At 36.4% G+C, this 12,437-nt stretch overlaps 1 protein-coding gene across 2 annotated transcripts in view; it reads right to left on the bottom strand.

Annotated features, from left to right (window-relative positions):
• Positions 1 to 12,437, bottom strand: part of ANKRD28 (ankyrin repeat domain 28) — a 127,046-nt gene that overhangs the window by 70,349 nt on the left and 44,260 nt on the right. Inside the window, exons 1-2 of one of the 2 annotated variants that reach the window (XM_072854035.1) lie at positions 11,445 to 11,899; positions 10,264 to 10,347 (exon numbers count right to left, since the gene is read on the bottom strand). In XM_072854035.1, coding sequence (XP_072710136.1) covers positions 10,264 to 10,347; positions 11,445 to 11,561 — 201 coding nt within the window. In that variant the 5' untranslated portion in view covers positions 11,562 to 11,899. Of the gene's footprint in view, positions 1 to 10,263; positions 10,348 to 11,444; positions 11,900 to 12,437 lie in introns of those variants that run through there. The other variant, XM_072854036.1, reaches the window with a different exon arrangement.

Below are 12,437 nucleotides of genomic sequence, written 5' to 3'. Positions count from 1 at the left end.
GGTATGTTGCATATGCATAAAGAGTTTTCACCCAGAAAGGTACTGCAAGTAATCTGTAAATCCTATCTTGCCTTGCAATGCATTCTTTAAGGACTGTGTCGATGTTGGAAGTTAATGCATATTAAGTCTACTGAGCTTTTTTCTTCTCTCTGCTCTTTCAGCGGGGATGTTCTGTTCTCAAATACCAATCCTCTGCGTGACAGGCACAGCAACTGCCAGGAGTAACCCCAGTAAGCTCTAACTATTCAAGACCTTGCCTCTAGCTTGTTCTGTAAAAGCAGCAGGAAATGCAGAACTTCAATTAGGCTTTGAAGGTTACAATCTTAAGTAATAATCACTAAAAGTAATATGGCAAATCAGACATGATCTACAAAATCATTATCACTAAGAATCACACTGGAGACTCAAACACAAAATTCTTGAAACACATTTAAATTTGATCTAATTATTGATGGTTCTCTACATCAATGCTAATTTTGCAACGTTAAAGAAATAACAATGACCGAAACAAAACTTGTCTGTCAAACCCCCAATTACTGTAAAACAAATTCAATGTACAGCCAATACGGTAAAAACACCGCCATGCAGACATCCAAGTTTGTTTGCCCAGTTTAGCAAACAGTATAACCATCTTAGCATAGTGCTAGGCGAGCTTACTATACCTGATGAGGAGGATATAGTAGCCTGAGTAGCACATCACACTAATATTAATTCATACTAAGTCTCTAAAGAATATTTCATTACCTGTACAAGACAGCACCGTGCCATGTAAGCACATTCTTCTTTTCAGAGTCCTACCCTTTGCCACGGTAACTTTTTGAGAGCTACCGTTCACAGATTCCACTGTATCTAGTAGCAATTTGCTGATGTTAGTCAGATTATCCCATAACTCTGTTGAAGGTTTGTTTGTATCACTCTAATAAGAGTGATAACTCAATACGTCTGAAAAGTCTCATTTGCACAGGCTGAACACAGTGTTATCGACATGAAGCAAGGAATTACTCCTCTTCAGACTGGCAAGGTTCTCTCATTAAGAGTTTTGATTCTGAATAAAAATGCCTAATTATACAGATTTGTATTTAAAACATTCTGAATCTGTTTCTACACCAGAAGAGGAACTCAACACCATTTGGACGCACTTTATATTGAGGCTGAAAAACATGATTCACTCTCTAAACCACTAAAAAGGAAATAAGATATCTGATTATGCTTGAAAAACTTTCCACACTAATGAACAGGAAATCCACAACTTTTATTATAAAGTTAAGTAACAGTAAATAACCGTTATATTATTAATTTAATTCTTGAGTAGCTGGTGGATACTCTTTACAATATACAACTCGGAGCAAGTTTTCACACCACTTGGAAGAATTAGGTCTCCAAAGTTCTCCGTTTCTGGAATCAGTCAGGTTTCAGATCCATGGAGCAAACTGTCTCATACGAGATCCCTTAGAAGTAGAAGCAGCTTTCCTATAGAAGCTTCCCTACATTCCCTGCAGCAAGGTTTCTTCTCATCCCTTCAGATTCATAACATGAATATTCATGTTTTTAAGAACTGACTTAATTCTTTACCAAAATAACTCCTGGACATTCCCATATGGTAGTGCTGAACTCTATCTACTCCCTTAAAAACACATTAAAACTTGAGCATGTTTAGTGGCAAGATGTTTTACAAGCTAATTTGTATCTTGTTAATAAAACCCCACACACATTTACCTGTGCTATTCACATAATGCCCTTCTAAAATCCAACTCTTAGATCTTCTTGCATGCAAGATACTTCAGCACCATGTTAAAACTGATGCATGGCTGCAAGTTCTGAGCAGGCAGAACCTGCTCCTGTCTGCAAAGGACCACACACACTCTCCCAATAAATAGGATTCTTCACAGAATTTTCCTGCTATTCTTCAGATGTAAAGAAATTTCAATTAAGTGAACACTTTATAAAGCAGGAGAGTCTCATGACTCATCATTTCACCAGGCTGGTCACACAGGAAATGGGGGTTCCTGTTTGTGGTGGAAACATTAAGAAAGTTTAGTACAGAGACTATCTAGAAGCAGAAAGCAATACAGTACGTTGACATGCACATTGGACAAAAGCCCAAGCAAAAGTTTAAGGAGAAAGAAACATCTTGCTCTTGTGTTCTACAGCTGTATTTTATTAGAAGTCCGTGGGCAAACAGGATAGAGAAGATGAGTGCTACTATTAGTCTCTGAGATTACATACTATTTTCTTTTCTCCCATACGTATGAAAAATATATTTACATATACCTCATGCAAAATGAAAACATATGAAATTAAATAAAGCCATTAACTATTTAAAATGCCTCTATCTGATTCCAAAAGCGCTCTCAATTCTTATTAGAGATCTGAGTAAGAGACAGGTATAATTATTGTTATTTAGATAGGTAAGAAAAATCCTTCAATAAAGAGCTAGCAGTGGAAGCGTCTGAAGGCACACTCAGCTTGTTTTGTAATTTATGCCCATCTTCACCTGCTCTCTGCGAGGTCTCCCTGCCCCCCATTTCCTCAATACAAGATGTCTCAGACTCTCTGCTCCAGCACCTGAAGCTGGGTTCCAGGCAGAGGCTGCCCTGTTCCAGGAGCTGCTGCACTGAGTCAAGGACTATGTTTCTCAGTGGTGTTTTTCTCCTAGAGGGATTCTCATTATTAGTATTTGTTTATACAGGAACATTTTATTTTCTCTCCGACCTCTTACAGTAATTTCAAAGGACTGTTCTCACTGTCAAGTCATTATACGCTTACTGTGATTAGCATTAGATAAGCTACTGTATTTTTTTAGATATATATCCATGCACTCACATTTTACATATAACTTGCATGCTTGTATATATATATAGGCACACACACACATACATATGTGTCTTTTCCATATACAGTTCTTATTTGCAGGAAAACTCACAGCGAGTCACTGTGCTTAATAATCCAAAGGATGAAACTGAATTAAAATAACTAGTACCAAATTCAAATTTATAACTCATCCTATGTTCTCATCATATTGAAAAGTCTTTCAAACTCACAAATACCCGTAATTTTATCCCCTAAATCTGCTACACTCTAAAGTGGAAATAAAACCAGATTACAAATAATGTTCAACCAAGCAGAAACCTTTCTAGTGCAAAAAAAACCAACTCCAAGGTTGAACAGAATTTTAAATAGATAAATCATCTGGAAAATTAGCAAGCAGTTTTAAAACAATTTTTCCTCTAGATCTGATCAATAAAACCTGAAGCTATAAAACTTAAGAATCACACTAGCTGTAACTAGCACATTATAAAAGATGGGAAACTAAAATTTGTCCTAATTCTAAATCTCGCTGATAATAAAAGTGTTCTCAATAGGGGAAAATGTGCAAATACTTCTATGTACTTCATTAATACATCAAAAGTCACCATTTTTCACTAAATACTTCTTTGCTATGATTAGAGACTCAAAGATATTACAACATTTTTGGAGAGAGGGTCTTAAATTTGAGATTGCTTTTAATAGGTCTAAATTGTGCACTCCTCCAAGATACTATTACAACTACACATTCACGTTGTCAGTCTAGATAGTTCAAGTTACAATAATTACAATGTCTCTATTAAATGCTCATCTGCAATTGGAAATTAGCAAAAGACCCAATTAGAAAAAAAAAGTGACTGATACTTTTAAAAAAGAAAAATGTATGCCCGATTGAAACTCTCTAGCAATGACCACAACTAAGAAAGGAAAAGTTAATACCCTAACCTATTAAGATAGGAACTAAAAAATAAATAAATTGTGCTTTTCAGAATATTTTACTATTTTCTGGATATATTTTTTTTTAATTCCTCTCTCACATTCTAATCAGCAAACCAGAAGTTAAGAGCGCTGCCTGCACAGTCTGTCCTGCCAGGGAATACAATAAGATGCTGCTCACAGTACCAAATACGTTACTGCAAGTTTCTGTTGCCAACTCCAGCTGCCAACAAAAAAGTCCTTCATACAGCCTATGTTGCCTGCAGGAACCTGACAAAATAGTTACCAACACTGGGTCCGATGCATACCCGTGACACACAGACTAGTTAGCAAACCCATCTCTCACCTCTTCAGAAACACAGCTTGAAGAGTTAAAAACTCTGCACAATTCCTGCTTAGCCTTTGCTACATTATGCTAGCTTTTAACTACTATTTATTGTCACCAGTTTAGATACAAAACCCATAGGTTAGCTTTGCTCTTGGTTGCCAGAACCTTTATGTAGTAACAAGAGGTGTTATAGATGAATTGGCCTGGAAAATTATTTCCCCACAAGCATACTCCAGGTGGAGAAAATCACAAACCATTACAAAACATCACGACCCTTTTCTGATCAAATAGTCATAGTATTCCTGAAGTGGAAAGGAGTATGATTTGGACACGCCTGCCTTCCCATGGCCTTTATCTGGCCCATGCAAATCTCTGTGCAAAACTGTCAAAGTTTTCTCTTCTGTTTTCAAAACTATTTCCACTCCCTGTTAAAAACAGCCTCCCTGACCCCTCAAAAAAGCACAGAAACACGGTATTGCAGATGAACCACCACTATTTGAAAAGCATCACACATTAACCTGCTCAGAGCAACTTTTTCCAGTTGTCCCAACCAGCAAATTGTTACACTAACGTGACTCTTAAGTTACAAAAGGCACTGATAATAAAAGGCATAACTCAAACAATTTATACACAGCAATTAATGCAGAAAGAGGTTTTTAGAGGCATAGATATGTCAGACTAAAGTGAATTTACATTTGTTGTTGTATGCATGCACACTTTTTATCAAAAACAAACCAAAAATCCACATTAATAGTTGGTAAAATAATTGGCTACAGAAAGATAATGAACATAAAGGTAAAAAAATTCCTAAATGTTATTTTTACATCATTACACATTATGGCTTTTTGTTTATTTGTTTTTAAGCAAGGCCATATTTACTTATATAAGTTTCTTTATGTTGAGAGATATTTCACTGTAATTGTTTAATTAGACAGCAATTACAGTTTTCCACATAACAAACATATATAAAAATTCTTTTAATGTATGAAATAGGTACAGCATTTATTTGTATTATCAGAACGTTGAACTCTACTAAATTTTGTAGAATGTTCCATATTTCAGCCAAGTAATTCAGGCTTTCCTGTTCTACACTGCACTCTCAAGTCTACAGAAAAAAAAAAAACAGTTACCCCACAGTTCAACCCACAAGGTTAAGTATAAAGATGAAAGCCAGGAGACCATATATTCATTACCTATTTTTTCTATTTAACCTCTTTTAGGACTTTGCTGACCAATACCAGCATCATGAAGAATCTTTCTTGGCTTTTAAACTATGTTTTAATATTCATTATTAATTCCTAAATTACTAGGATATTTGAGACCCTCAATAATCTAATCCTTCTGGTACCCAGACCCAATGCTGTATGAGAAGTCCTAGACTTGCCACTAGACTAACAAACCAATTTTCCTCCTCTTTCAGTCTATACAATGACCTGTAGAGTAAAATAAATTTAAAACATTAACAGGCAATCAAATAAGACATCATATCTTACCCTAGAATGACATCCAGCAACATTTTCCTAGTACGCAAATAACACAAGAAGTTATGCAAACCCACATTTGCAGGACTGGGAAGGGAGCCCACATCTCTACTGCAACAGTCATCCACGCAGCAACCCAATTGCTCAAAATAACGAAGTCAGATACATACACTTAGCCCTCCCATTTGTACCTAGCACTTTGGCACTACTGGATCATATCCCTTGCCGCTCCCAGGAACAAAGGTTGGGATTTATGGGCAACACTTCATTGCTATCTAACACAGCTGGTGGGTAAGGAGGGCAGACAAGATTGATTGGTTCTATGGTTTTGTTTTCTTTTGTTTTCCTTTCTTCCCAAACTGATAGCACAGGCGAGCTTTTATTTTATTCTTTGGTTACTTACTATAGAAAAGAGCTATTAAATTAAGAGCTGTGCTGGTTGGCCAATAGTCCAGAACAGAAAGCAATACAGAGAACCTTGATTGCTGCAGTCCTCGGTACAGTATGGGGAATTTCATTTTCCCATCTTACATTCTGTGTTGGGGGAAAAAAAACCCAAACACCAATTCACACAGAAAACAGCTTTAAAATACGTTTCATAGTTTAAATTATTTTAATCTCACAAAGCACAATGAGCAGTAAGATACAGGTGTTTCATACTTAAATCACGTACCACATATGTCAATATCACTATTTTAAATAGGAGCAGTGACCACTTTTGAACATTGGGAGAGATCTGCGTGATTTTGGGATTCCTCAAAAAAGAGCGCTTGTTTGGCTTTAGCGTGAGAAGAGCAAGGGGCACACTGACACCAGTTCCAGAGAGGATCAAATGTTTATCCCCTCGGCTAAGATCAAGTGCAATCGGGTTATAAAAACTGCATATTGGGTTACCTGAAGTATCAGTTTTCATGGCAAGAAATATTACTTTAATAAGTCTAGGTGGAGGAAAAATTGTTCTGATTTTGAAAATCATTTCAATAGTCAGATCTGGAACCTTTAAATCATTTTTGACAGTGAGCTGGTATTCCCTCCACAAAATTATATTCTTAACAAATAGCTGAGATGAAATATTCCATTTTCATGATCTTTTAAACTGAACATACATCATAAAAGTTTTGGTTACAAACAGAAATGGCACAGTTTGCAACAGTAATAGGCCTCCAAATCTTAAAAAACAAACAAACAAATCCTGATTTATAAAAGGCAATGCTGAAATCATTTAGTTAGCTAAAACTAACTGCTAAAAAGTACACAAAATTCAAACCAGCCATACTAATCTAATCAGCAAGAGCAGGAAATGTTGAGGATCCCCATTAACTAATAGAGATAGTAAATATGCCAGCTATCTCACAAGATTTTCCTTACTGCCTAGTCTCAAAAGCTCAGGATGGTACCAAGAAATAATAATAATAATTTTTTTTAACATATACGCACACACAGAGCATAGCAAGAGCCATGCATATAACACAAACTGTATGAGGCTTTACATATGTGATGTGTGTGATTTAAGCCTAATTCATGAAACAAGCAGCTACAGTTTTTCATGCTTTCTTGGGGAAAGGGAGGGAGAAGCAACCCCTTCCCCTCCGTTTCTTCCATTCATTGGAGCCTCAAGAGAGATCACCTCCCAAACAACACATTTGATCAAAACTGCTATAAATCAGTTTTGTCTATAAAAAAGCTGCACACTTTCAACTTGCAGAGGAAGTGTGAACCACCTTTCTGAACCACAGTTTAAGCAGGTAGGGATACACTCAATTTGCTCTTCCTTCACAAAAGATTACAACTGCAGAGTGGAATACAATACATACTTTCTAATCTAGACTGAGCCTGTGACTCAAGAAGGCTGGTGTGGCATGAACAGAGAACGATCTTCTTCCTGAAAAAGCCCGTTTGCTATCAGTACATCATCTTAACAGTCACACACAGCAACTCATGTTATGAAAGGCCACCCATCTTAGAATCTTTCTAAATATAACACTATGGTAGAAGACATCATCTGTTTTAGGAATAATGCTCTAATACAGCCCAACCTGGGTGCAATCTTCAGATAGTAACTGTTTGATATTATGGTACTACAGCCTAGCTTTGGGAAGCCAAATACACAGACTCAACAATACTCAAAGAGTATTAAGCCATTTGCGATTAACGTTAAAGATAACATACCCCGAAAGTAAAAAGGTAAACGAAGCTGGATGATAACAGAAGAAGAAAACCCACCCACATTTCATCAAGACACTAACAACTTTCCTAGATGAATGTCACTGTCACAACAAAGACCTACAGCAGCTCTATCTTCAGTTCACTTCTGGGCAAAATTAATTTGCAGAACCCTGCTAGGTCTCCAGTTACAGAGTCCAACCCATGCTCAGGGGAAGGGAGGAAGGAAGGAATCTCAACTATTAGAATACAAACTGCAAAATAATTAGTTGCTCTTGAGAGGGGGAAATGACTCTGCAGAGGCATTGGAGGGAATGACTCTGGAATTCAAACAACTGTACTGAAGCACTTGGATAGCGAAATGGAAAAAAATCCAACATATACACTGGTCTAATACAATCCACAACGGTCAAAACAGTTTATGACGATCCTTCTCTTTATTAGGAAATATACATAACTACTTCATTTTCTTCACTTTTTCGCTCCTTCTGTCCACACCAATTTATAACACATAACTAAGGGGGCAACTTTGGATCTAGGCTATGTAGGGATATACTATCTCCAGCCAAGTACATACAGCAAATGAAAAACCCAAGGAAAAGACCAAAACACACACACAGACAGACACAAAGAAAAATCCACTAGGCAGTTTACTTCATTTCTACCAAACAATGGGAGAATTTACATGCTCGTTTAGTGCCAACAAACAGTGTTTTAAGGGATCTATGTGAATGTAATATTAAATACTGTAGTAGGACTAGGAGTGCCATGGTAGGAAGGAGTGGTCGTGTGTGATAAGCATCTGCCTGTCATGAAGAAGGTGGCTGTGAAAAAACAGCTTATTTGTTCTGGATGGATTCTAAACACACCTTCGGTGTTAACAGCCTAAGATGCACACACATTCTGTTAAAGGGAGATGTATCAACAGAAAGGAATAATAAAAAAAAAATTAAGATGTAACATGTAAAAACCTCCAGATTTTGAATATTCTACTTACAGTATTTTTCTTCACTGTAACTACCTGACAGTCTGAAGTAACCCTCCTCAAAGACATCAAACAATTACATGTTTTCCTATTTAAGCACATCTGCTGATGTCATATTTATGGGCAACTGTTTGACAAAATTTGAGATGGAACAAAAACCAAAACCAAACCACTACCACATACATACTGAAATCTAGCAGAGGCTTTTGTAATAGATGATAAAAAAAAGCAGAAAGATACTAACCTAACTTTGTTTGCAGGCACTGTAGCTATGAATGCTAAACCTGACTTACACATGGAGGAATATAAATGAAACAATACAGACTAATCAGCTTTTAAAAATAAAAAAGGCAATGTGACCAGAGCATACATATGCAAGGATACACAGCTAATGCTCTCATAACTAAACAGAAGATTAAGTCTTTTGATATTATATAACCCATCACACAATCCTGCTTAAGAACATGCAAAACCACTGAAAAAGGAGAGGAAAAAAGTCCAACCTTATCCAAGAAAACTTTAGATTTGACAGCAAGTTTACTTATACAGGGTCCTGCTCAAGCTTTTCAAGATAATGGGAGGGCTCTCTTATACTTCCAACTGGCATTGGTCAGATATAAATTCTGCAGAATGCTTTTAAATGTCAAAATACACATACCAAACTAAATATTGCTTTTGGTTTACATCTTTCAAGAAAAAAGTGTAAACAATTATCGTGGTCTTACACTGGCCACTATGTAGCATCTAGGTGTTAACCTTTGCTTTTTAGCATCGCTCTTGTTCTGATGCATTTGGAGGAGAAACAGCTACATACATTCCCATAGTGTTAAGCCCTAAATGGTTTATGTCCATTTGCTTTACTAATCAAAGCAATTTCTAATCCATATAAAGAGTTTATGCTATATTATCTTGCATAGTGTCCAATACGCATATTAGAATTTTAATAGAAAGTAAATACAGTAACTGCATGCTGTTCAAATCTTGAATTTCACCTAATGGAACAAACGCAATTTCATTTCAGTACAATTTTTAAGTCTGCAGTGTCTGGGTTTGCAGCACTGCAAATAGGACATATAAACACAATTTCTCATTTTTTACTTATTAATATAATCATTAGGCTTCCCTTTTTAAAATCTACTCTTAAAACTACCTACTGAAACCCCAGACTATTTTCTTCTAATTGTCTAATGTATACTATATGCTGTATTTAGTTTTAAAATAATCAAAGTCTACATAGCATCACACTTAACCAGTCTAACTTTCTAAAAAGTCTGATGCAACTGTATAAACAAACTTTTCAGTTACACAAGCACTGCAGAACTAACATTTGAAAAGAATAAAGAATTAGGTCTTTACTATCAAAACAAATCTACAAAGCTACATTCCTCCTTCCCAATATTAAGTGTATGTATAGCCTTTACTTTGCCTACTACATAAAAGCAATAAAATTTACAGCTCAAGAATTAGCAAAGTTTTAAAGTTATTAGTACAGCAGAAAGGTATATCAAAACAAAATTAAAATGTATTCAAATGTCCTGGTTTTGGCTAATGATGTTTGGTTTTACCTGAAAATTAACATCTTCTTTCTTAAATATCAGTGCTCGAACTTCATCAGGATCTCCATTAAATATAGCTTGAACCAACGGTGGCTGAAATGAAGAAAAAACACATCTTAGAATATAACCCCATTTTAGTTTTTAGTGATATTCATGTGTTTTTTTGATACATAACACAAACACAAGATAATGACACAATAAAACATCCCAGGCACTGAAATAAAGAAGCCAGCAACAGTATTTAGAATTGAAGAAATTCCAAGTGTTAAAAACCTCAAACACATGAACATACTCTAAAGTCAATGAAATATTAAAAAAAAAAAAAAAAGGCCCAGAAGACTAGCTTGTAACAGTCAAAGAGAGAACGCCTCACAATAAAATTAGGGCTGTTGATACTTGCTGCAAATTCTATACAATATAAGCAAAGAAACCCCATTTACATTAGGAAGTGACTAAAGTTATCAGAAGTTTTTCACCTGTTTAGACAGAGTGGGAAAGCAAAGTGCATCAGATAAGTATGGTAACAAATTCACACTCACACACATCTACTACTAAATATAGCAGGATTTCTTAGTAAGTAAGAAAAGCTGCTGAGGTATGCTAGCAAGATTTAAGTCAGTCACTTGACAAAATAAAATAATTTAAAGCAATAAAAGCACAGTCCCCAGTGTTGATCATTTCCAGAAAGTGGTAACTTGACTCTAACAGCTACATCAAGATTACGACTTATGCTATTTTTTATTTTAGCTTAGAATTGCTCTTGCTTGATGTACACTATATACTCTATCAGTTCTCAAAATAAACACAGCATATTATTGCAATACAATTATTACATCAGTTTCTAAAGTGGTACTGCATAAACGTACCATTGAGGAATGAGGAGTGGAGCAGGGAAAAACCATTTACTTCAAATACAGTTTACCAAGCCCTCTAAAAATCCTCTGCTGTTATACAAGAGTTGAGATCTGTTATTGCTGCACCATAAATAAAGTTACATGAAAAAGAATGAGCCCTTGCAAATATTAATTCTACAACTAAGGTTCAGCTTTTTCCCTCTTTAGTACAAGCAGTTTTTACCACCTTGTCTTGTTTCAACATCATGCATATTCACGTTAATCTTAGGAAAATTACTATTGGTATTTGCCACAGTATTACAAGCAGGAAATACGCCAACAAACAACATGCCTTACCAGCACGTTTCCAGAGGACGATGGACGTAAAGATACATTTTCCTGAGGTAATTTGGAAATAAATGTGGGAGAATCATCTTCCACCTCCTCCAAAACAACAATACAGACTCGACTCATTCGATCCGTTTGAGGAAGCAATAGCAAACAAAAAAATGCCAGCAACAGTATTTTTGGAAGCAGACCACAGGTATTGCAACAGGGACCATAGAGGAAATACTTTCACCTGTTTCACATGCCCTCACAAACTTGTGAGTGCTACTGCTGGTGTATTAGCTTTTAAAAAAGGACATTCCAATCCCCCCTTACACTTCATTTTTCAGATTTAAACACCCTGAGATGTTCAAGACAATGCTGAAAAAAAGTTGTTCTTTCTAAAATAAAATTTCCCTAGGCATCGAAACCACAATAATGAAACTGTGGAACAGCTGATAAAAATATCCCAAGATCCAATTCCATTCGAACCACACTGTCGCACACAGCTGTCCTTTCACAAGCAAATTTGTCTTTGTTAATGTCACAACTTCCACGGTGTCCTTCTACCCCCACAGTGAAATCATTGTTGCAGAAGACACGACACCGAGGACGGAACAAGGAACAATTGCCCCGAGAGAGACGGCCGCAGCTATACCCACTCCCGCAAGGTCAGCTTTAAATCAACCGTCACAGGCTTTCTGGTGACTGAAAATTAACGCGCCTCCTGATCATCCTGTCGTTCTACAGCTTCCTTTCTCAATGCCAAAAACAGTCCAGCCAGAAAAATGCATCTCGTTTCCAGCAGTTATTCAGGACCTGCTTAGAGAAAAATAATTCTTTCCCATGCAAGAAAAATATCTGCAACGTACAGCACGGCTGCAGTACATTTACATGCGATGAGTCAGACCACAGGGACAATGAACTCCTTGAATAATATTGCCGGCTGAATCCAGCCTCCCCAAACGACGGCAACGCAGACAGCGTTACTCCGTCAGGGACACAAGCATTGCAGAGCGTTCA

Source organism: Ciconia boyciana, chromosome 2, assembly GCF_034638445.1.
Source record: "Ciconia boyciana chromosome 2, ASM3463844v1, whole genome shotgun sequence".
Classification (NCBI taxonomy): domain Eukaryota; kingdom Metazoa; phylum Chordata; class Aves; order Ciconiiformes; family Ciconiidae; genus Ciconia; species Ciconia boyciana.
This window is presented reverse-complemented; position numbering and strand designations above follow the sequence as displayed.